This window comes from Parasteatoda tepidariorum, chromosome 3, assembly GCF_043381705.1.
Source record: "Parasteatoda tepidariorum isolate YZ-2023 chromosome 3, CAS_Ptep_4.0, whole genome shotgun sequence".
Classification (NCBI taxonomy): Eukaryota; Metazoa; Arthropoda; class Arachnida; order Araneae; family Theridiidae; genus Parasteatoda; species Parasteatoda tepidariorum.
The window spans coordinates 29,733,707-29,760,328 of record NC_092206.1 but is presented as its reverse complement, the minus strand read 5'-3'; the positions used below and the strand labels follow the sequence as shown (position 1 = coordinate 29,760,328).

At 30.5% G+C, this 26,622-nt stretch overlaps 1 protein-coding gene across 4 annotated transcripts in view; it reads left to right on the top strand.

Annotated features, from left to right (window-relative positions):
• Positions 1-26,622, top strand: part of LOC107456068 (synaptotagmin-15) — a 170,984-nt gene that overhangs the window by 106,603 nt on the left and 37,759 nt on the right. For all 4 annotated transcript variants that reach the window (XM_071178452.1, XM_071178450.1, XM_071178451.1 and 1 more), the window contains exon 3: positions 24,625-24,852. In XM_071178452.1, coding sequence (XP_071034553.1) covers positions 24,625-24,852 — 228 coding nt within the window. The remainder of the gene's footprint in view (positions 1-24,624; positions 24,853-26,622) is intronic.

Genomic DNA, 26,622 nt, shown 5'->3' with positions numbered 1-26,622 from the left:
TTTTGCTGGGTTTTGAAAAAAAGCGTCGCTTTTTCTTGCTTCCTCTAGCATTAGAATGAAAACTTTTTATATACAGGGTTATTCATAATTCCCTCCGGGGTTTCGAAGCGTTATAGTAAAAAAAAAAAAAAGAAGACTAATATGAAAAAAAGAAACATATGAAATTATTCCGAAACTATTCAAGTTTCACTTACATACATTACAGGTGTTCTATGTGTGAACCCTTGGTCACACGGCATGCATCAATTACCCGGATACAATAATACCCGGAGGGAATTATGAATAACCCAGTATATCTGTGAGGTATTGCTATTAGATTACATTTGTTCCAGTTTAAGTTGAGTTTAGTTGGCAATGATTGTATTGTTGAAGTGAAATTAGATGACTACCAGTGTTAAGAGACTCAACCAAAAACTGAAATATTCCGTCGTTCCCTACTAAAAAGCTACTACTTAACTAAAATAAAATTATTCTGACTCCATTTTACAAAAAGAAACTAAAAACATAACGCTTTCATTTTACACGAATATTTGTTCTACAATATCATTATAGCAACCGATGATAGAAATTCTAACTTACAACTTACACGTACTCAAATGACAAATAAATAAAATCTAGCTTACAACTCACATATATTCAAATGACAAATAAATAAAAATCTAGTAATCTAGTAATTTTTAAATCTAGTAACTTAATCTAGTTATTTGAATTTTAATAAAAATCTAGTAGTTAGAGATAATAATATATGAAATGGTATAAAGTGTTCGATATCTGTGTCCTCAAATAATATGTTCATCAGTTTTCTGATATATTTTACATTGTCATGACAAAGAATAACTTAAAAATGTATTTTAGACATATAGGATGTTCCGTAATCACCATCCTTAATTTACATTCAAAGAAACTTTATAAAAAAATGATACACAATGTGACACGCAATTTTATATTAGAGAGAAAATACCATGAAGGCTATCTGATGCTCAACATTAACCCCCTTTGCGGATGCAGAGCAGGGCCAAAAGACAGGGCAAAGCCAAAGATCCTTAAAACCTCTATCTCAAATATTAAATTTTAATTAAATCTTAGTTATATTAATCTATCTAATAAGTTGATGTATTAAAAATACATAATAAAAATGATGATAGATATAAGATCAAATCGTGCAAGTTTAGGTTATTATTATGGTTTTTTAATCATTCATACCTCTTGAACTGATCAGTATTCATGTTCGTCGATTTGCTAAAAGTTAGTCAACTTTGATCGTAGCTCAATTTAGAAAAGAATATGAGCTACCTCATTTTTTCTGGAAACCGTATACTTATAAATATATTTAGCAACTTTATACAATGCGTTTATTTTACACATACAATGCGTTGTAATGTGTTTATTTTAAAGTTAAAATTCAGGCAATAAGCAGTATTCTCTTTCAATATGCAATTGTTTAACAGATTTACCATTTTTTTTTAAGAAAAGCCTGTTTGTTTTAAATAAAAAATAATAAAATTTAAAAAAAATTTAATCGCTGCAAGGCGATCACAAATTACCCATTGGCAAAGTGGTTGTTGTTTAATTTTTTTTTTTTTTTTTTTTTTTTTTTTGAAAAGCAACTTTATTGTGTTTTTATCTTGGACAACTTTAACTGTTGATCCTGAACTGCTCGGTTCACAATTTCGCTGGCTTATTTAAATGCAGCTCAGACACATTTTGTGTAAATTCTTATGATGACTGAATAGACATTGAACATCCAATCGAGATCAATATTAATATTTTCGGATTGGTACAATGGTGCTTGAAGGAGATTGTAAGCTGCATCATACACCCGTTTCGGATTCACAAGTTCATACATGAAATATGATTTGAAAGCTACGCTTTTTTTCAATTTTACATAAATAGTGAATGAATGATTTCTATTGCGTGGAAGACAGTCTACGGTCTTGTGCAAGTCATTGGGTACGTTGACAATGGATCCTTTTATCCCTAACTGGTGATCAACACTCAGTTCTCGTATTTACATGAAAGAGGTTCAGAGAGCCACCATTCGCTCTTCGGTAGGGTTCAATTCTCTCAAACACTTTGTTACTTTTGTAAGGGACGAGCTTCATGCTTGTGTTTGCAAACGGAATCCTTTTGTTTTTCTGTTTGTATGTAACGCTTAAGGTATTCCCGTCTACGTTCTTTGGCCTTGGCTTTTTCAATCTCGGTAAGTTTAGGCCTTGGCATCGTTTCTTTTCTTATTTCAACTCTAACTTTCGAGACATCAGTTTGGACCCTCAAGTTTTGAACCCTCAAGTTGCAAACGACCCAGTTTGAACTGTGGGTTGGAATTTCTGATTCTTAATTTAAACAATAAAAACAGAGATATCGTTCAAATGATGAAATTCTCTTTTATTCACAACTCAAGAAGTATTTATGGGATCTCTCTGGTCCCATGTCTAGAAAATAAACTCACCAACTTAATGCATAACAAAATTAAAAGTGAAGAAAAAGAATTCCAAAAAAATTATCAAACAGCAGCAGTCGCCATAGCAACGCATGCAATGAAGACGCATGCGCACTGTTTACTATTACTCTTGATTATTGTAATTGAAAAGTGTGAGGATGCCATCAAATCCAAACCAAGACACCCAATGAATGGGTAATAAAAGGGAAATTCCACTTTCAAGGATATAGCTTTCGTTTTAATTTTTCAATTCTCAACCGATTTCAATTTTTGAAATCAATAAAAAAAACTTTTATACTTATAGTTTCCAAAAATCGCCTATTTTAACGTTTCATTTTAATTCTTGACACTTAAAATCTTCACTGGCGAAAATATTATTTCGCCGACATTATTGCTAGAATTTTTCTTATGCGTTCCAAATATTTACTTCAACAAAGCTATTTCATGCATGGATTGAGTTTTCCATACATATCGAAGATCTTATATAGCCGCCTGCAGAATTTTACATAAAAAATCGTCTGCCGAGGATTTAAATTCCAAAAGAATTTATCCAAGATACCGAATTTCAACACTTTCCCAAATCCTTTGTTACGCCTTCAAAATTGCTTTCAGTTTGTTCTGAAAGCCAAAAGTTAAGCTGTAGAATTAGAAATGCAAACGATAGTTTTTCTCCCAAGTTTCTAGGAACGACTTAAACTGCATTTAAAGTTTTCCAGAAAGTTTTTTTTTTTAACCGGTGGTTTCTATATCTTTTGCAACCGAGAAATGCGGGTGTCTGTGCAAACTATAATTGCTGCTGCAAATGGTTGAACGTTAATTAACTGAGTGCTCCTTAAAATATTATTTTTCTGTTGCTATTGCAAGCCTTGTTATTTCTGCAGGTAGAAAAGAATCTTTCAGAGCTACTTTACGGAGAATTGTTTAACAAGTTCTTGTTGTGTTTTGTTTTCCCTATAATTAACCCTATTCTTTTCAAGTTGGAAATTTGTACTATATTTGTTTTTTTTTCCTTAACATATAATGCAAAGTATGTGATAAATATCTTTAAAGCTTTGAAACGGCATGTAACTTAAAAGAAATACGAAGGAGGGAAATAATTTTACTCTTACAATTAACAACAAAGCATGAAATTCTATTTTATTTATTTTGTATTGCTAAATATTTCTCATATGTATAATGTGGGCATTAATGTTGTTGTTTTTTTAAAACTTCATATGCTTCTCTTGCGTTTGTCAATCAGCTTGCAAATGTACAAAATTATAAAACTTAAGTATCTTATTATTTGGTGTACCAAATTATATTCTCATTCACAGAATGAAAAAAAGTAAATAACCAATAAGTCTGTTTTGATCAACACAGCGAAATCATACACAAAACTGGAAGATGTATACCGACGCTATTAACTAAGCTAAAACAATTGTAATTTTTTATTATTTGTTACTTTTCCTTGTGGTTTTACTTTATTAGCTTAACAAAGCATGTTTTTAGAAATTCATCCGATCAAGATAAAGATAAACTATAGTTCGTTCACCAGGAGTTGGCACTTGGCTCCGCCTTCATCACGTGGTATCCGACGATACTATTTCGCTATTTTTGGAAGAAGGATATGAACAATCCTGAACAAGGTTGCTATTTGGCGATTGTCAGACAAAAATATTTATTTCGAAATCTTTATGTGCATTTTTTTAACATTAAATATTTCATGAATTTGATGATATTTCTCTCTTTTGAGTGAATAGTTTGTCCTTTTTGAGACATTTTTCAGCAATGCATTTAATTATCTAGAGTAAGGAAAGGTATAATAGCAGGTGATAAAGCGAAGTAAGTGACTGAAGAAGAATTCACTGTTTGAGTTTGGCCCGCATTAAGGGTTGTCTCAATTTCAAGCGTGGAGACGTTTCTTCTCTTACTCCCTCGCTGAAATGAACTCTTCGTTCAAAAAAAAAAAGGGGGGGTGGACAAGTGTTAACTCCTGGTGAATGAAGTATATATTCAGTATCCTTTGGTACAATGCTATTATTCAAGGTCACTTTCTGATCGTCAAAAGTTACCATAATCAACTAAAGGTTAATTTTTGATCAGATTGCATTTTCCCCCATCGTATTTTAGAGGCTCGAAATTTTTATTTTATTTTATAACCGTCGTTGGACAGCTGAGTCAATTTTCGGGTTTACGACAACTAATATTCAACTCCTTAGCCTTGTAATTTTAAACCCAATCCAGAAGACAAGGGAACTCCTGGATTTAGTATTGGGAGCACCTTTGATGGAACTGACCCGCATTTTCGATACAAAAGAAGGAAAACCGCAGAAACCTCCCACGGTTAGCCCGACGGCAAGGGGACTGTAACCCATGATCTATCTCCCACTGAGGATATATTTTACGTCAGCACTGTGGTTGGTGCGAGCCGGTTGCGAAATTTGTATAGATTAGCCATCGCTGGGATTCGAACCCGATGCACCTCATTGGAAGGCGAATGCTCTATCTCCTGAGCCACCACGTCTCCTTATAAAAAAATTCATCAAATTCTATCGAAAACGCTTTCCGTGGGATGCAGCGCACAGACCGGTGGTTGGAGAACATGTGAATGTTAAACATATGAATGGAAAACATTTCTTATATGTGAATACCAAATTTGGTGCGGTTCGGTTCGAAATTGAGGTTTTGTATGAGGCACATACACACGTGCATATAAACATTCTGCTTTCTTAAAATTCTAAGCTTTTCTTTTGAGAAAATTATTTCATTTATTTTTTTATTATCCATATAAAATTATGAAATTTAATTACAGTGCAAAGTTTTTATACCTTATAATTCTAAAAAATTCCCATTGTGAAATAAATTTAAAATTAAAAAACTGTTACTAAAATTACAAGTCTTTTTGTACAAAACTGTTTTTTTAGTAATTGAACTTCATAATTATTGACAGATATATAATGAAGAAGGAAATACGCGAAAAAATAAATAAAAGTGCTAACTTCCGACAACTTTAACTGCTAAACAATCGGCGCCATATTTTTAAAACTGTATTTGAACAACTATTTCGTGGTCAAGAATCCGAAATTATTCAATGAAAATATATTTTAGTTCAGGAGAAAATTTCAAAAACTTAAGAGTTAGCATAATTAATTAACGTGTCTTAGTGTGCCCTGTGTGCCATTATTTCATAATGTTTACAACGAAGCATATGAAAATTGAAATAAAATTAATTTAAACTATCGGGAGTTTCTTTTTCTGCTACAGGTAGCTTAACTAGTAGTTCACTCAGATTTATTATAATAGCAATCATCAAAAAGTGAAAATTTACTCAAATTTTTTAATTGTTTGAGAAGAACGCCTTCCAATTTTCTTAATCTCATGATAGGCTAACATAATTACAAAATATTTGATTGAACAAAATATTCTATGAATATATATAGGAAAAGCACTGTATTTACCATCTCCAAATGTTTGATTTAGAAATGATGTTTATTCTTCCCGAACAGAAAAGAATAAACAATTCTTTTCGAAACTATAGCACTCTCTCAACTTTCTACGATGACAAAGAATCGCGTCAAAATGTTTGTGGAAAGAAAAGTTTTCATTCTCTGCGAAAACTCATTAACGAAATTTCTGTGTCTGATGTCAAAATGGGGCTCAACAATTGTTGTCACGTAAGATTCCCATCTCAAAAGTCTGAGCATTTGAAAGAATTAAGCTCTGCAATTGATAAAACTTCTCGACTGAATCATAACTTCAAATCTTTCGTACAAAGCAACAAATTTTTCGTTAAAAACTGCCAAGAATACTTGATTATGTTGAACTCTTTTACAAAATAACAATGAATACTGTTTAAAATTCTAAATTTCAGTAGAATAATTTTAAACAAGTTTCTTCGCTACTTTGTGTTTCTTTCTTTTTTCGTTAAAATCTTCAACTTATAAATGATTTTATATTTCATCATACTTTCTGTGATATTTTCTACTTATTTTATTACACTTATTATTTTCTATTTATAATTAAACAAAATATATTTTTATAAACATATGAAATATTAATAATTAATCTAACCTTCAGAAATTTTCCGAATTATTTATTAGATTCTAAATCAGTTATAATTTTACTCCTAATATTTTATGTACGCTTAGTTTTTAAATAAAATCTTACGTTGATTCTTACAAAATTATTAATTCATTTGAATAATTTTCATGCTTTTAGTTAATGCATTCTTGGTGTTTTTAATTAAATATTAAACAAGTAAATGAAATTTTCAAAAAAAAACCTAGACCTAGATATCAAAAAGGGCCTGTTGGAGCTAGTTATGAAAATTTTAATTGAAGAATATATTTATAATGATTCTTAAAATAGCTTTTAAATAATAAAATAAATTTTTTCGAGTTTTAAAATAAGTACATACACTACAGAGAAAATACATACTTAAAGATTTCTGTTTCTGTTTAAACTGGTTTAAAATATTCCGACCCCCCCCCCCTCTCCGTTAAAAGTGAAAGAAAGAAACAGAAGGAAAGTTAAAGAAGAAGTTTCAAAAAAATAATCGATAAGTTATTCCAATAAGTACCTCATCAAAATAGAAATTTAAGCCTGTAGGAAATAAACGAAAGCTTAGAAATTTAAAATCGCTTTAAAAATGCTATATACTTAAATAAAGCTTTAGTTAATTGCATTTTTTGTTAAAATAATTTTAAAATATGTGTTTTTTAACTCTCAACAAACCGTTGCCAAACAGATGAATTAAAATATATTATAAATAGCTAAATTCTACAAATCATATGTACAAAGAAAGAAAGAAATTAAAATTACTAATAGTTTATGAAACTATGACATTTTTAAAAAAGAAAATGGGTGTAATTAAATAACGAAAAATCTAGTACATAAGTAATCTTGTAAATGTATTGATAGCATACAAAAAATAAGGTTTATCTTAAATTACAAATAAATAAAAAAGCTCGTACTTAAGGCCAACTTTTTGTATCAGGTATAAAATATTTGTTTTATTTTACATTTCTGGTAAAATATTGCTTTAATCTTTTTCATAAAATCAATTTTTAATGTCATATCAACAGTCAGTTCTTGCCATAGTGAACCGTATGATACACAATTTTATTCACAGTATAATGTCGACAATAAAATACCTTAGACACTTGTGGTTGTTTTGACATGGCAAACAGTTTTTGATGTTTATTTAAAGCATTTCATGTAAATTTTGCTTCATTGTTTCAACGAAATTAAAAAATATTAAAGCCACATTTAAGAATATTAAAATGTAAATAAAAGCTGTTTTGATTGTTATCTCAATACATTTATAATATTCTTTTTATGAAACCTAGTCCATAAGGTGCAATTTGTATGTATAACTGGCGCACGAAAAATTAGGTTTTTAGTATCAAATGCAAAAGAATTAGTCGTTGAGGTTAGCTGTCCCTTTAAGCTGTAAACTATGGCTTCAAATATTTTTTTTTCTTTTGAGAGAATAAATTTTTTTTTTAATTTGGTTTCTCAACTTTAATTTAGTTTGTGGCTAGCAAAAAAAACACTTACTTGTAGTTTTAATAGCCTTGTCAATTGCCAGAACTTTTTTACTCGCTCTATACAAATGTCGTAAGATCATAAGATACTTTTTTCAAAATTAATTCATAAATAAAATACTTTTGAAGGTAAAAATCATAACTATTTTTCCTACTTTCAAAGGTGCATACTCAACTTTGAATGCCGTTAATTATAAATTTAAGTATAAAATTGATGTAAATTTCTATGAGTTGTAAAGTTGACTTTTATTTAACTTTTTTCCTCCAGTTTCATATAATTTATGCTTTTGCAATAAATCCAGTCAAAATCTGCTCAAAATTGTTTTTTTCAATTCTGCACCTATGTTTGATAGAATAAACCTCTAGCACTTTTCATTTATTACGTTTACATTTAAAAATGTTAAAGAAATTTTACTTTCATAAAACTTAATTTGATTTTTATTCCCTGTTTTATTTATCTTATTTATTTGCATTATTCATATTGTGTAATTTTTTGTGCATTGCGAGCCTTCATATGTTACAACATTCATTTGCTGGAACATTTCATTTCGCTGCAACGATCTTGATTAAACTTGTAAGAATCAATCACGTGATCACGATCACAAAAAGTAACTTGAGTTTATCACATAATCAAGGTTATGTAATAAGTGTTCAAGTTGCTTATTATTGATTATAACGCTTGGCACTTAATCAAGATAATGTGGTAAGTGTTATAATAAATGTTTATCATGATTATGTGTCTAAACTATTTATATGACGGTAAAAAAATACTCGGTGCCTTAAGCACGTTAGCATACATTTACGATTAAATTACATGAAGCTCCTAGCAATTTTAAAAATGTTCAAAATAGCTTTTTAAGAAAAATTATTTCGATCTTAAAATACAATCTTAACATAAAATGAAAACAATCCTAAAATAAAATGAAAGTGTTTAAATTGTATGTGACACACAATTTTAAAAAATGTCGCAAGAGCTAATAATTAAAGTAAGCTATGCAATTAATAAACAAATTAACGGAGGATAACTACAAAAACAAATATATAAAAAACAAATTAATAAAGGATAACTAACAAAAATTAAGCTAACAATCAATAATTAGCAAAAAAACTAGTTAACAGGAAATCACAAAAAAATAGCAGTTAATGTTAAAAAAAACTGACAGTTAATAACTATAGAAAGCAAGCTAACAATTATTAACTGGCAAAAAAATAAATAACTGTTACTAACTAATAAAAAATTGGTCGAAAGAAATAATTAATCCCTTAATAAATGTGCTTTTCTAGTACATATTATTTTATTTCACATTCGAAATTATTATCGCAAACTATTTAGCACAGTGTAAAATAGGCAATTAAACAACTTTTAATCAAATTTTTTTCATTGTGTGCCGTCAAATTTCGAAATCATTAAAACTGTGCCGCAACAACAAAAAAAAGGTTGAGAATCACTGGTTTAGTCTCTTAATATGCAAAAATGGAAAAGTATTCATAGATTTTTATAATTTTCCTCCTTGTGGTAAAATCTAGCCAAATTGGCAAGTTTTTAAAATTTTAAATAATCTTTCAAACATTTTTTTTTTATCCGTTTTAAATCACAGATAGTTCTTTGTGCAATACAATTTATACAGATTAAAATTATAGCTTTACTTCAAATTTAAAACACTCTAACTGTGATTTTTCTATTTTTGTTGGTAGAAAACTCCTTCGAAAAACACATTTAAATGGCACAAAAAACAATCTAGCTTAGTTAGATAAAGAAAAGACGGACAAAGAATCTCTAGAAAGACCCGGGGTCGTGGAATCTGCATTTACCCGAGGAAGATCCCTATGACGAATCATACTGTAAGGGATATTGTTCGCGATACATCGTTAGCAGCGATATGTCATTATATTTATAGCACAATTTTTAATATTATAAATATTACTGAAAACATAATCAAAATATTTCTCGTCTTTAAGATTGTGCTACAGAAATTCTCCCTGTGTTATTATTAGAGCCCGGATTTTGATGACCTAAAAAATCTCAATTAATGCCCTTAAGTGCAAAAAATGCCCTTATGAACTGCAAAAAAAGCCCTTTAAAGTGCAAAAAATGCCCTTAAAATGCGAAAATTGCGCTAAAAATGCCTTATGACATGACTTAAATAGAAGTAAAAATATTGAACTAAAACAATGTTTTACTCTTTAAAATTATTATGAGTCGTTTCAAAAAATATAAAGCAATGCAATACTTGTTCTACGTTCATTAAAGTTTGAAAAATATGTTTTATATCCAAAAATAACAAAAAAAAGGAAAATATATTGACTCCAAAACATTTTCATTTTGTATAGAAACTTAAATGAATACAACAACTTCCATCTCATAATATTACTAAATATCAGAATTACAGTGGATTATCAATTTTTTTTTTAATATTTTGAAATGTAAACGAGCGTCTCTTGTCTGAAAGCAAATTTTTATACCAGGAGAAGCTTCTTTCAACGTCTACTGATGTTATTGGTGCGTACTTGACTTCACCTGTTAATATCCTAGAAATTTTCTTCATTGTTTGGAAGCCAGTGTAATAATAAAAAATTATAAAAAATAATAAAAATTAGAAAAATTTAACAAAAAATTTAAAAAATGCTTTAAAATGCAAAATACGCCCCAAAATTTTGAAGAAAATGCCCTATAAATCTCAAAAAATGCTCTAAAGGACAAAAAATGTCCAAAAATGCAAAAAATGCAAAAGTCATCAAAATCCGGGCCTTAGTTATTATCATTGTGTTAATTTAACTTTTTTTATATGTTATGTGTTGCCAAAGTACATGAAATTTTGAAATTTTATGTGAAGAAATATTTAGTTTTAATTTTCAATTATTTGATACTTTATAATGATTTTCAACAGCTGGCGTATAGACTAGGTGAATGATGAGGGTTAAAACAATGCAGTAAAGGTGTTTGGACTTTTAAAACTTCTTAGTGACATCACGCCAAACTGTCTCTAAAAGAAGAACATAAAAATCTTATTTATTGAGAGAATGATCAATAGTTGGTCACCATGGTAACCAAAGAGCTAAAAGATGGGCCACTAACCAATATTACACTGTTAAGAAATAAAAGTAGCTTTCGCTTTGCGGAGGGGCGCATTTCTAAACGGCCGATTGGAATCGAAAAGCCGTTTGCAACGTATCGCGCCACCTGTCGTTGCTTCCTCCTAGGTTTCATTTTTTTTCTTCTTTTATTTTTTATTTCTTTTTTTATATATATCGTCTGCTTGAAAAAAAAACGATTTATTTTGATATGTATTTTTTATTCTGTCGCATCGTTTTTCCGAGAGCTGAATTATTTATTTTCTTCATACTCAAACTCATAAATCAAAAATACATGAAATAGAATATGATTCCAAAGTATTTTCCCAAAACTTTTATTCCATTATTTTTAGATAGATTTATATTTCATTGTATTTTTCAAAAACTATTTTTAATAGATGCAAAAAAATGCACATTTGTTTTCTAATATTTGAAAGATACGGCGGCCCATAAGCATTAAAGTGATTGAAAATTTGTAAGGATTGGATAAATGTATAATATACGGATTCCATGTAAAACAATGCTGCTTCGGTGAGCAGTCTCAAAATTGAAAAAGAATCAGTATAATCAAAATAAATGGAATCAGTATAAAAAGAATCATTATCATTAATGAGAGAATCAAGACAGATATCGTAATCAGCTCTACATAGAAAAAATTTTCCCTTAAACCTCGCTTTCTTACACCGCTTCCAAAACATGTATGCTGCATTTAAGTGCCTTTCATTCCGTTTTTTTTTTTTTTTTTTTTTTTTTTTTTTTTTTTTTTTTTTTTTTTTTTTTTTTTTNTTTTTTTTTTTTTTTTTTTGTTTATTGGTTAAGAGTTAAGTAACAATCCCACACTTGCGTAAATTCCAAATGTTGCATTGGTTATGTTCCTTTATTATGAGTAATCAAACTTTATTCACTTCGTTTTTGAAATTTTCACTAAAAATAACATTTTATAAAAAGAAAAAAAAAATTATAAAATAAATTTTTTTTGAGACTAACATGATAAATTTGATAATTTCTAAGCATCGTTTCATAATTTTTAAATGCTAATAATTCCACAAAATACACTCTATAACAAAAAAATCGACGCACCAAGAAGTAATCATCCGATTGCTTTGAAATTTCGTATGCATGAATGTTTTGGCTCGATCAGGCTGGAATGATGCCGACTGGGGACGTATAGTCTTTAGCGACGAATCCCGCTTCCAATTGTGTCCTAACGATCATCGAAGACGTGTTTGGAGACGCACAGGGCAGAGGGGAGATCCTGTCTTCACTATCACGCGCCACACCGGCCCTCAACAAGGCATTATGGTCTGGGGTGCCATTTCCTTTGACAGCTGGACCCCTTTGGTCATCATTAGAGGTACACTTACTGCTCAGCGGTACGTCGACGACATCCTAAGACCTGTTTTGCTACGCCTTTTGCAGCGCCCTGGGCTGGTTTTTCAGCAGGACAATGCCAGACCACATACGGCACGTGTTGCTATGAACTGTCTGCAAGCTTGTCAAACTACTCCTTGGCCTACCAGATCACCAGATCTCTCTCCCATCGAGCACGTCTGGGATATGATGGGAAGGCGATTGCATCTGGCACAGAATGTTGATGACATCGTTAGACAATTGGATCGAATTTGGCAGGAAATACCGCAAGAGAACATCCGGGAGCTTTATCTGTCTATGCCACGCCGTGTGGCAGCTTGTATCCAGGCTAGAGGCGGGTCAACGCCTTATTGAACTTGTTACTGTAACTCTGCAATAAATTATTCAATTGCTCTGAAATTTTAATCATTTACTATTCTGTACATTGTCTTCCTATCCACCAATTTTCGTTTCAATCGGACAACTCCTTCTTGGTGCGTCGATTTTTTTGTAATAGAGTGTACTTGCTTTTTAAGCTTTAATTTTTTGTTCAATAAATAACTAGTATTAATTTTTTAAAAAAAACAAAAAAAAAAGTGTTTTGAGTTGTCTCAGTGATTTTCTAGATTGTGTCACTGTTTTTCTTGCAGTGTGATATGTTTAAAACAACTGTGAATGTTATTAAATAAATATAAATCTACAGAAAAAACTGGAATTTTAAGATCAACTTTAACACCCAATAGGAATAAGAAAAAAGTTTTATTGCTTGAGCTTGCTTACAACATGGGAAGTTTTATAATAAAGCTTCATGGTCACCGTGAGATTTTGCAAGTAGCACAGCTATCTTATTTCTTTTTGAATTTAATCGTATATCGAAATTGGTCAAAAACTTCAAATACAATCCGTGGCTTATTTCTGTATTCAATAGAGTAAAATATTAACACAGTCTAATCTCCATGTTTATTTACTAAACACGCAAACGATGTTATCGACTTATGACTTTCAACCATCATGGGCTGATGACTTTCTATTTAATGTGAACTTCCCTAATCCGATTATTTCATCGTCATCGAACAATAGCCTCCCTAACTTCTTCTGTGATTCTTGACTGGGGCTATGAAATATTCCTCTGTCGCGTCTTAATAAATGTGCGTTCCAAGTTGGCGAAAGGAAATCAATGGAAATCCATTATCGCTTCATTTCGTTAAAAGCTTTTGTTAGCGCTAATATAGTTGCCAAAGAATGGAAGAAATATTGCATTTGACCATTATCTTAACAAGTTTCTAATATAAATCTTCACAAATACTTGGTATTTGGTTTAATTAATGTTTTGTGTTCTGATAGATTTAGTTTCATTTCTGTGTTCACATAGAACATAGATTTTAAGCTAATTTCAATGTTTTTCAAAATCTCGGTTGACCCATAAAATAACGTTTTTTGTGAATTACATGCTCTTTTAATAACTGTTGTGAATTTGTAACAGTTTATTCATGACTGTTAGATCAAGTTAAAGCGCCCTCTATGTTAATTCCGAAAATGGCACAAAACGTTAATATGAAGAAAAACAACAGTTTTTTAAAAATGAAAAATGTTTGTGATCTATATTTTTGATATTTAAGTTACTCTTATGCTTCGCTAGGCTTATAAAAATTTGCGAGAATTGAAATTTTCTTCTTTGATTTTGTTAGTTTTCATCTAAGTGAAAAAATCTCGCCAAATTGGCGATTTTTAAAAAGAGTTCAAAAACTTCTAATTTATATAAGTTGTTCGTCCGTTCTAAGGTCCAGGTAATTCTTAGATGGTTTAAAATTACAGCTTTGCATCAAATGTTAGGGATTTAAAACAGGTTTTTTTTTATTTTCCTTGACTGAAGAATTTAGAAAGGACACTGTTGTTACAGTAACATTTGAGAAAATTGGCTTTAAAGCAGAGATTTTTTTTAAAAAATGAAAAAAAAGAAAACTTTAAAATAATCTTTATAGAAAATATCTTATTCTGTGATAAAACACTTCTTTAAAGGCTTGACAAAGTTAGGTTTAATGTTCTACATTTACAGAACAAAATATGATTTTAAACTCGGAAATCTCAGTGATTTCTAAACGTCACACATGTTTGTAGGACTCAAAGCACAGCAGCAAAAACAGAACATGTTGTCCTTATGAAATACATTACACACAATGGTTATATACGAGTTTGGGCGCCATCTATTGGAGTTAATTTGAATTGAGAAATATTATTGACGGAACACATGTTCTTAAAGTAAATTCTATATAGGCAAATCTCATTTTATCCCCTGACTAACAGCTATAAGAACAGCTTAAGCACAGTAATAAAACTCGTAATAGTAGACAGGTTCATGTAAAAAAATATACGAAAAATAAATTTTATTTTGTATTTTCATTCCTAATAGCGTTACAAAAGCAGGTTATTGTCCATCGCACTCCTACCGCTTTTTTCTACCTCTGAGATTTCTGTTGTTAATTGCTCATAATTCATATGTTTTACAGCACTCTAAATGCTACAAGAAGATCTTCATTCAGAAATTTGCCTTGATATAGCTAAAGCAGTGTATAGGAACTTCGGTCCTATATATTGCCTTATTGATTTATTTTCCATGTCCATAACACGTAACATTCCATGACAACAAACCAACCCTAAACATTGCAATGATCGAATAACAATGTCTAATTACAAATAGTATGCTATTTCTTCCTTTCTTTATCCGAAGTTCAATTATATCTTAAACTCTTATAATAATTCATCAGTTTTACTGTTCAAAATATCGGCTATTTCGTTTATTCTGTTGTGAACTGATTTCAACTAATTTTTGATCAATATATATTGCCGTTCAGATTGTAATTATTATACTTGAGCTAATTACAATTTCAATTTAATATTTATGCTTTTATAAATTTACTTTTTGCATTACCATAACATAGAAATACCCGCGATCTTTAATATCTAACTTCTGGAAGGATTAAAAATAATAATGAAATTTATTTAATTCTCAAATACTCTAAGCTAGTCCTTTTTTTAAAAAAATCTAATAAGATTTAAAAATCGCAAAAAATTGTACAGGGATCAACAGTCAAAATTTAAACAAAACACTTGTAGAGCTTTTATAGTAAGTCGATGACCCGGAAATTTTCTGTACTTGACATCTCTTTGAAGACATTAAAAGAAGCAGTTATGACTATACCTGGAAAAATAGGTCATACACTCTCTTCTGTAGTTGTTTTCATCACCGAAACCGACTTATACTATTGAAATCTTTATATTCTTATAGAATACGTGGAAATACTGATAAATTCACTGATTAATTGCTAAATAAATTTCCAAAGTGACACATTTATGTATTCCACCACCGGGGAACGACAAGATAGCAAATTTTCAATCTAACAACTTTTAACAATCCTCTCTTGTGTTTTTTGTTTTGTGTTTTGTTCAGGCAACAAATTTTAAATGAAATAAGAGAAATGCATTATAATCGCGACCACCTGCAGTCAATAGGAAAATATCCAAAAAAAGAAAACGAGTTGTTAAAGGTCATTGGATTGTAAATTAGCGAACGAGTACGCATTTCAACTGTATGAGAAAGCAAAGCAAAATCATGAAAATGTTCAAATAAAACAAAAATGCATACATACTAGGATAGTTCGTTCACCAGGAGTTGAGACTTGGCTCCACCTCCTCGGACGCAGAGTTCATTTTAGCGCCGGGGAGTCAGGGGAAAAACATCTCCGTTGTTGAAATTGAGACAACCCTTAATTTGCGCCAAACACAGAAAGTGAATTCTTTTTCACTTACTTTGCTTTATCATCTGCTAATATACCTTTTGTTACACTAGCTAATTAAATATAGTTTAAATTTAAAAACTGTTGTTCTCCCAGCGAAATGTCTCATAAAGGACAAACTATTCACTCAAAAGAAAGAAATATCATAAAAAATAGTGTAAAGTATCATCAAATTTATGAAATATTCATTGTTAAAAAAATGCACATAAAGTCTGCGAAATAAATATTTTTGCCAAACGATCGCCAAATAGCAACATTGTTCAGGATTGCTCACAACCTTCTCCCAAAAATAGCGAAATAGTATCGTCGCATACCACGTGATGAAGGCGGAGCCAAGTGCCAACTCCTGGTGAACGAGCTATACATATCACTCACTAAATTAATAAATTGTTTTCAAATTGGATCATTTTATTTGTACAGTAAAAATTAATGATTTTGATGCATTTATAATCTATATTAACTTTTTTTTTATTATTAAAAGTCATAATTATACTTTTTTTTAACTTATCACACCACCTAAGTTTCAGAACATCTACTTAAACAACTACAAAAATCTCAAATCTCCATTATAACGAAATTTTCTTTAACGCAAATTTTTCAAATAGACAGTTTTGCTACTGAGAGTTCCACTGAATTTAAATAGAGATGTAGAAGGCTGTAGTAATTAATATAGATAATTCATGAAGAAGAATTGAATCAATATCGCTTCAAATCTCCTAATACCTTATGATTATTTTCTCATGTTATTGGATTTGAATTTAACCCCAAACTTTCCATTGAAATGGGAAATAAGTTAGTTTTTAATGACATTTACAACTTCCATCAATCACGACGCCTTATCCTGTTCCAGTGGGAAACTAAATCCTCTCGTCTTTTCTCTCCCGGTCTCTTAAAACCGTTTAATCACTCTAGCCTGAATTTTAATTATTTCAGCATTTTCAGTTTAAAGGAAGAGGTGCATTATCAATTTCAGGTCGAGGGTACAACTTCTGCTTAAGTTACTCGATGATATATCTTTTCCCATCTATTATTCAGATACGCCGTTTGCTAAAATCAACTATTGCATTGCTTATGTATTTTAATCATAATTTTAATCTAAAAGGAAAGGCATTATAGATTATACTTATTGCATCTTAATTCGGATGTAAGAGTATAACGGTTGACAGAATATGAACGACGATTCGGAAATTTAATTAAAGAAAAACAAAAGAAGATTAGAAACTTGCTATTTGCTGCATTCTCAGATAGAAATTTGCTATTTGCTGCATTCTCCTAAGAGAAAAATGTTATTTATTTTTAACGAGATTCAAAATCAATCGCAAAGATCGTCAATAGATAGCTCTTCAAACTATGAAACAATCTCAAATTATTCTGCAGTAAAAAACATAGTACAGTCTGAGGGCAAAATTAACAAACGCCGTACAAATATTTCAGTTCAGTCTGGCTTACATGGAAGATATTGGTTTATAGTTTTATCAGTAGCGGCGCCATCTGCTGATAAACTTTGCAACTAATTAATGATTTTGGAGAGTATAAATAACTTGGTTCCGTACATTGGTGAACCGTTCATTTCTATTTATTTCCGTTTTTCTTTCATTGGTTTTTTCAAACCGTCAATCATTTTGAAAAACTTTACGGACGCAATTTTAACTACTCTAATATAGTAAATATAAGAACAAATATGTGAGCTTATCCATTTTTAACATACTTTCATCTACATTGTACACATTCATGTCCGAACGTGAAACACAGAAACTAAAAGAATGGAAGCATAACAGTAGAAGAACGTGAAAAAATGAATGTCAAGTCTCAAAATCACTTTTCTAGAATCACTGTTTGAAAGTGGGCATATGTAAAACATTTCAGTCAATGCTAGCATGCGCAAAACATGCCAGCGAGTCAGAATGAGTTTAAAATCAGATCACCTAATATAAGAAAATCAATCAGGTTATGTGCAATTGCTGTACTGAATATCAAGTTGAATGATCAAAAATGTCGAGCGATGATACAAATAGCTGAATAGACATGTTTTTGTGAAGAGGAATTGTTGGAATGCTATGATATGGATGATCTCAAACCAAAGTATCTCAAATTTTGAGTGTAAATCAATGTGTGGTCTCAAGACAGTGGCAGAGGCTTACAAATACTTGAGATGAACAACCGATCAAGAGTAGCAACAGTTCTGAAAGTCCGATATTTGGCGAAAACTGCGCAACGTCTGAGGGGTAATTGTGCCAAAGAACTCGGCTCAGCGCTCACAGACGTCACAGGAGGACAAATTTCGAGAAAAATTGTTTATAGGAGACTCAATCATGCTGGTCTGTATTTCAGACAATCAAGCCTACATATACACTCTCTTCTCTAATCTGAAATGGAGTTTGCAACAATAAGCCAATGTGACTCGACGAATCCAGGTTTCGTTTGAACACTGATTCTTGTCAGATAACGATATGGAGAAGACATGCTACTCGTTTTCACCCAAGAAACTTCAAAGAAGGGCATCATTTTTCTTCAAAACAAGTCACGACACAATATCAGGCATAATGCGTATTTTCCATGCACGGAATCTGCTTACGTTTAAGCGTACAAAGGTCCTTTATTCTTACGTTCACTTGTTTCGATATGTTGTAGGTCCTGGTATCATATTCATGTATGATAACGCTCTTAGTTACCACGCGATTCTGGTCAGTGAAACTATCCAGCGAAGTGGCCCTCTCACTCACCTGACCTTAATCTTATGAGCAAAACTAGGATATGCTTAGGAGATAAAGTTCCCCCACCAAATTCTACTCCATAACTGTAAAAGTTTTCCGTAATGCATAGCGCTCTTTGAAACAACATTTCTCTACACTCACATAGTGCATATGAATAATTGTTAAGCAGCATGCACCGGAAGCGACTATATGCTTCATTAAACTGCCAAATTTATTATTAAGTATAAGCAATAAGTTTGTCCTGGTGTGTGCCAAATTTTTTCTTTGGATTAGATTCAGATTTCAATTAAATATCCACATAAACATTAATTAAACTTAACTTTTGGACTGCAGTGCATGTTTAATCTTTTAAATATTATTTCCATTAAGGAACGTGATTTTCAGTTATTTTCTCTGTAGAAATACTCTCATGATAAAATTGCATAACTAAAGTAAATTAATTACTTAGCTCTGCACTTAATTTACGTGCTTGTTTCATCCGAAATTCGTGACAGCCGCAGAATAATGACGCCTCAGGCTAACGAGATTTGCATAATAAAGCAATCATTTTACGGATAAATCAAGACTTCGAAATTGTTAACCTAGATCGAAATTTGGTATCTTACAGATATCTTTTATTAATATTATATGGCTTAGTTCCCTTTCAGTTTTGACTCAATTATCTGATAAGGAACATTGCCTTCAAGTTATTGTAACATTATCAAAAAGACTGTAATTTAATTGTCAATCGAACAAAGTATTTACATAGATCAACTGAAAAATTATGCAACTCAAATATGAATGCGATATTTTGTTAGCCTTTTAGATGTATTTTAAATTTAATTTGTAATATTTTGTTCGAGGTAATCACATAATCGGGTTCATATCCACGAGAACTATATTTTTGAGATCTAAATATATGCTCTAGAAGTGTCCATCTTTCAAATAGCGCCATATGCTTCGCTTGCGAAGTTGTAACTTTCTCCAAAAATAATATCAAAAATGTAATTTTCTTTAATAAAATGTGCTTTAACTTTGAACAATGCAAGGGAAGACAATTTATAAATTAATTTCATAAATTTGCATTATTAGAAAAATTTGCATTTTTAGGATATAAATTCTTCATGGGAGTGTCCATCTTTGAAAATTTTAATCTCTTTTCGAGTTTTTTTTTTTTTTTTTTATCAAATTTCGAAAATGCTATAGCTCTGAAATTTAGAAAATGCCATTATTCTTAATCGAGCATATATATACCTTGATTTTGGAATTTTTAATCTCGCTATTTAATCGTAAATGTAACCTATTGATCGTAATGTATTCTTCGGATAAAATTTAAATCTTTCTACGTAATTTCTGAATAATCTTTTTTTATATATATTTTGAGTCTTGTAAGAACAAATCCAACAGTCAATATTAAATTAAAAGATCCTATATAAAATTACGGTTAGGACTTAGTAAGCAAATATGCAAAACCAATACTTATTGGTTAAAATTGTATTTTAACTGAATAATATTATCATAAACAAAGAAATTCACTAAATACTTACTCTGATGTACGAAAACCGCTAAACACGAAAAACATCATTAGTTTAATCCCAGACTGATATTAAAATTGTTTTGATTATAAGTAACTTTCAAAGCTTTGCTTTCTGGTTGATGAACATGCTAAGTAATATTATAAATAGACTTATACATTATTTTCCTGTATTTTGAATCAGCAATCTATAATATTGAGTTTGATCAAAGACATTAGCAGAATAGTGTTTATACTATATTCTTTGTATATCCTTTACATATTCAAAGAATATACACATTATATATTCTTTGGCACAACGATAACCACAATATTACCATCATTTCGTTAGCCTCTAAATTCTGGCCCATGACTGGCTGTTACGTAAGTTTTTTTTGTTCTAAGTAGGAAAGCGTTTTTATTCCTCACTTAAGTTAGGACCGCTAATTTGTATAATCTTGTCTCATCTAAATGTTTTAAAGAAAGCGTGTAAGAAATTCCATTTGTTTCAAAGAGGTCTGCTTTAATTCAATACTACTGGATTACTTCAACTTTATTATCATATGATAATAGAATTTATAGAAGTATAGAATAATCATAGAATCGTATAACAATCATAGAATAATAATAGAATAATCATAGAATCGTATAACAATCATAGAATAATAATAGAATAATAATTTAATCGAATTATAATTTAATGGAATAATAATTTAATTAATCAGAATTGAAAAAGTTTACTTTACTGCCATATATTTACAATTTAAGCAGATAATCGTCAATTAGATGGTCTAACCTTACCGCTTTTCTGAAAGTATATGAAAACTTCCATTTGCTTCAAAATGGTCTCCTTTAATAATTCAATACCACAGGATCACTTTATTATCATATTTCTCGAAAATATCAAAGTTTGAGGGTATGCTGCATTTTCTGGGATTTCAAGAAGTATTCTTACATAATATTGGCTCATAAATATACTTATGTTACAAAATACAGCCCATCAATAGTCTGTGCTTTTCAAAACCAGTTAGTTAGTTCTAGAAATTAGTGTAAGAAAGTTCCAACTTATAGTTTTAAAAAAAATTAAGATTTCTCGGAAGAAAATCGTATTTTTTAAACATTTATTTTCCTTGTCATATCACTATATCTAAGAGATCTCAGTAGATGTGAAGATACTAAATGACAGGCTCTGACAGTTTTTGGAATGGAAAGAAGTTCCAAGTGCATTTGACTACAAACAATTGACAAGTAACATTATATAGACTATCTTATAAACAGCAAACAAAAACGCTAAGAGCACGAATGTTTTGACTTTAACAAAATAAAAAAAGGTTTTAATGATTTATATATTTCACTAACTGGAAATAAATAAATGCAATGCATTTATTAATGCTTGCTGACAAGAAATAAATGCAAGGCATTATCTTTATTTTTTAATAGTTAGTTTGGAAATTAATTTTCTCAAATTCACTATAATGTCAGTAAGAACTTTCATCTATTTTTCTATTCTTTAACAATGGGCCTTAAGTATAACGGCCGTATCCATTATTTATTTTTACTTGTCAAAAGTTAAAACAAAATTTCATTTCTTAGCCATTTTTGACATGAGATAATTACTCGTCCGCTAGTACGCATTTTTCCATGCGAAATGAAATAACTTTAAAAGTTGTGCTCACTTTTAATTTTTAACTTATAATGAATGCTTATAATTAAGCCAATTAAACACAATGAATATTAAAAATAAACTTCATCAACAATCAAGAAACAAACACGGCCTAAGAAAGAATTATTAAAGCGAGTTAATCAAATTTCGCTCTGTCTATTTTGAAATGCTTGCACCTTTTTCAATTTTCAACTAAAATATTTTGGTATTTATAAAAATACTGTTAAATGTCTGACAGCAAAGTAAAATGCAATTATAGATAAACTTTGTAATGCTAGAAACAATAATTTTTAAGTTTTATAAAAATAAATTGCTAGTTAAAAGCTAAAAAATTGGAAGTTTCAAAATAAATATTAATAAGTTAAGGAATTGTGTATGAAAATTAACAAGTTTTCATCTAAAATGTTTAACAAGGAGACAAAATTGTATACTAAGTCTAGTTTGCTAGTTATTCTAGTATTTTCTAGTTCTTTTAAATTATGAATATGAAGTGAATTTTTATATTAGCTACAATGAGAGAAACAAAACTTTCTACCGTGTAGGCTGTATAGCAGTCCGTTATGTTTCTCAAGTTTAAAAGTGATCAACCGGCCTTGATATATTGGCTTGCTTCATTAAGAGTTACATCACAACAATGTTCCTTTTCTATAGAACGAATTAAAAAAAACTGAAAAAATGGATATACAGATAAGCGTTTCGTGTTAGGGCGTGTGATGTCGATAGGGCATCCTATCTGTGCCTTTTACGTTATAAAATCGAATTATGTTGGGTGAAGTTGCATTCGAACCGTGAAATCTAGCCCGGTTAATTAATTTACTGTCGCCCTCTAGCGTGTGAGATGGAGAGTACTAGAATTTATCAACATGGTGAAAGCTATTATTACATACGAGAAATATACTCAACAAGAAACGATGCTTCAAAAATTTATACGATCAATAAAAATTGTTTTTTAAGAAAGGGTAGTCTTCCCTATCAAATTTTTAGTGTGTGAGTGTATAAATATGATTGGTAAATACTTCCTGTGCTAATAACAATTTTTAAAATTAATAATATTCATAACATTTGCGTATTTTTGAAGAAGTATTAAAAAATTATAAAAACCACCTGCACAAATTTGCATGTTATCAGAATCATTAAGTGCATGAAGTAATGGCTACATAGTGAGTAAAAAATAGCTTAGTTGATGAAGAGTTTTAAAACTGTCATTTACAATACCATACTCAGGAAAGATGTTTCAAACAAAGAACGATCCGATCGAAGAAAAAAAAATTGACAGCCTTGGACAATCTACAATATTTTTTACTTTCTAGTAAAAAATGGTTTAACGACTCCTGGGATTTCTGAGAATTTCAACAACAATAAAAAAAAAACTCTAAATATATGACAATTTGGAAGTGTGAGTAATAAAAAAAGATGCTGAAAATGAAAGAACATTGAAGTTCTTTAAACGTCGTCATCGAGATGACAGGCTGAAATTGGAGAAAAAATGTGATGCCGTGAAACGAATTGTTGGAAACAAATTGTATTTCTTAATGGAAAGATATTTACTGATTCTCTTGGGTGTCTTTACCCATAATGGATTGCGCGATGCCTGTCCTTTCTACATGATAACCTGATGCCATTTGATTTCTTATCGGGTAGTCTTAACTGGATAAATCAATTGGACAATGCTTGTTGCCATACATCTTAATCCAATGATTTAAAAAGGAAAAAGTTAATATTTAGTCATGACCAAGTTCAGTCCAGACCTGAACTCCAAGGTAAACTTTTGGGTGAATATTGTGTGGCAAAATTTGTGCTAATGATAAACAGTTTTCATCAGCATATTAGAGATAGTTATTAATAAATACAATTGACAAGTGCAGTGCAATTGACCTTAATTTAACGAGCTTAACCACCTAGTCCAGTGGTATACAATCTTTTTAGATATACGAACCACTAATTTAGTTTTAAAAAAATTGCATTTTAGTACCTACTTAATATACAAGTTACATATATAATGACAAATCTACACCTATTGTCTATGCCTTAGTTCAAATGTATATTTGATAATATATAAAATGATGTATAATAATTAATGTAAATATATAATATAAGATATATATAAGCAAAATCATATATGTCCAAAATTTTTGTTAGTATAATCAGTATTCGAAATTATTGAACCTAATTGAAATATATATTTTGAAAATATTATTTCGGGTATTTAATTTGGAATTAGAACAGTTATATATTCCTTAAATTCAAAAATCGAAATAGTCTTATAAATTATTAGCAGACTATATTTGCTTGTTTATCTATGTAGAATGATAAAGATCAATACAAAATAAGTATACGGCACATTATAAAGTAAATAAATTTTTATTTCCTTTAATTTAGGATTCCTAGTCTTTTTTTTATATTCAACATCGGTTGTTAATTTATGCAGAACAATTATTTACTCTGTAACTGTAAAAGTCAAAGTAGTTTTATAATTTATTAGCATATTATATATGCTCGTTTATCTGTTCAGAATAACAAAGATCAATACAAAAGATGTATAAAATTAATACATTTTCATTTCCTTTCTTTTAGGATTTCCAGTTTTTCATCCACAACATCGGATGATTTATCGGACAAAGATTCTCCGGTAGCAAAGCAATTCAGACGGCCACTAGGTCCCTCCACATCTCTGGATCCACCGAGTCTTCTGCGTCTCACATCGGAATGTGTCCAGCCTAGGCCCACCCTCACTCGATGGCACACCGTTGCTTCACCTCATTGTCAAACAACAGCTGTCTTAGGAACACTTGACGCTGAAAGGTATAAAGTACCCTTAAAAGATAATAGAAATTGAATGTCTAAGGCACATTGAAAATTCCAACTCTTTGCAAGCCCTTGCACCAGGCTAATTGGGAAAAAATCTTCAATATTTTCTAATCAGCCTGATATTTTTAAATTTATTACACCTATTAAATTTATGCTTTTGGCTAATTTAGAAACGTGCGAAGAATTATCGACGCTGCTTAGGTTTCGTGCAATGAATCTTTAATGAGGCTATTTACAATTAGCCTTCACCACTATGGGCTTATTGCAAGCTTTTTCAAATAAGTAAAAGCAACTGAGCAATGAATGATATATTCCCTAATTAGCCTAAAGATATGAAAGCTTACTACAATAACTTGTCAGGCTGATCTTAAAAATACTGGAAACTTTTCCAATTAGCCATACGCAAACGAAATGACGGTGGTTGATAAGAATGAGTCAATTTATCCAATCAGATTCATTTGTCTATGACGGAGCCGTTATGGCTCAGGGGATAGAGCGTTCGCCTTCTAATAAGGTAAACCGAGTTCGAATCCCAGCGATGGCTGGTCAATACGAATTCCGCATCTGGCTTGCACCGACCACAGTGCTGATGTAAAATATCCTCATTGGTAGACGGATCATGGGTTCGAGTCAACTTGCCGTCAAATCAACAGTGCATTTAAAGAAACTGATGAAGGAATAGTAAATATTGTTTCTTGCAGACGATTTCCTTCTACATAGAAACAAAACTAAAAATTCTTTATCTGGCTAAAAAAAACTTTATCTTAAGAGCATGCCAGCATACGAAGCGCCATTTTTTAGTGGTCCAATCAAATCTAATGCTCTTGCAACATCATATAGTTTCTTTTTCAAGAACGAATATTCTCCTTCGTTATCGAAACAAGTCGCCAAGTCTAGGATTCCTGTAAGACCACGAAACTATAACCTTTTTCAATAATTCTATGATATATATTTCGTAAAGATAGCAAGAATTAAATTTCTGATATACGTATTTACTTTTAAAAGCTATTCTATTGTTTTGAAAGATTATTTGTATTATTTGATAACGAAATAAAACTAAATGTTTATAATTTGATAATAAAAAAAAATAGTGCGTGGAGTCCCTCCGTGCGGAAGAAGTGTAACTTCGTAATGTGGTAATGAAAATAGGAAGGGGTAGAAATTGATTTCTAGTGAAATCATATTGTTTAAGACAAACTTTATTGACATTGCTTACAATTCACAATTGATCGCATCTTTTAATTATCATTTTCGAATGGAGAAATATCCAAATCTATAACATTTACAATGGGATTATGATAACTAAAGTAAGATACGAAATGCTTGAGTTCTATTTTTTCAATATTTCTTGCAAAAACTGCATCAATGGTAGTTCCCCCTTTGGTTATTGGATCATTATCATTTCCAATCCAAATTTGTCTTTAAGGAAGGTTAATAATGTTTCAGCTTCAGGTAACGAGAAATTCACATTAAAATCTCCTGCAAGAATCACAGGCCGCTCACAATAATCAATTTCTTCACCAGTAACGTCTGCCGGAACTTGTGGACCTGCAGTGGATAGTGGCAATAAAGATGTTCCGTCATCAATAAACAGTTAGTTTGAATAATTGTTTTAAATCGTCTGCTGATGTAATAACTGCAACTCTAGCTGGTTGCTAGGCAACCAAACGACTTTTTCTTGTTATTAATGTTTTGTTTTGTTTATCGTTGCGTTAAACGTTTAACGCAACCTTGTTGGAAGTCGCATTAGAAGTTTCACTTCAA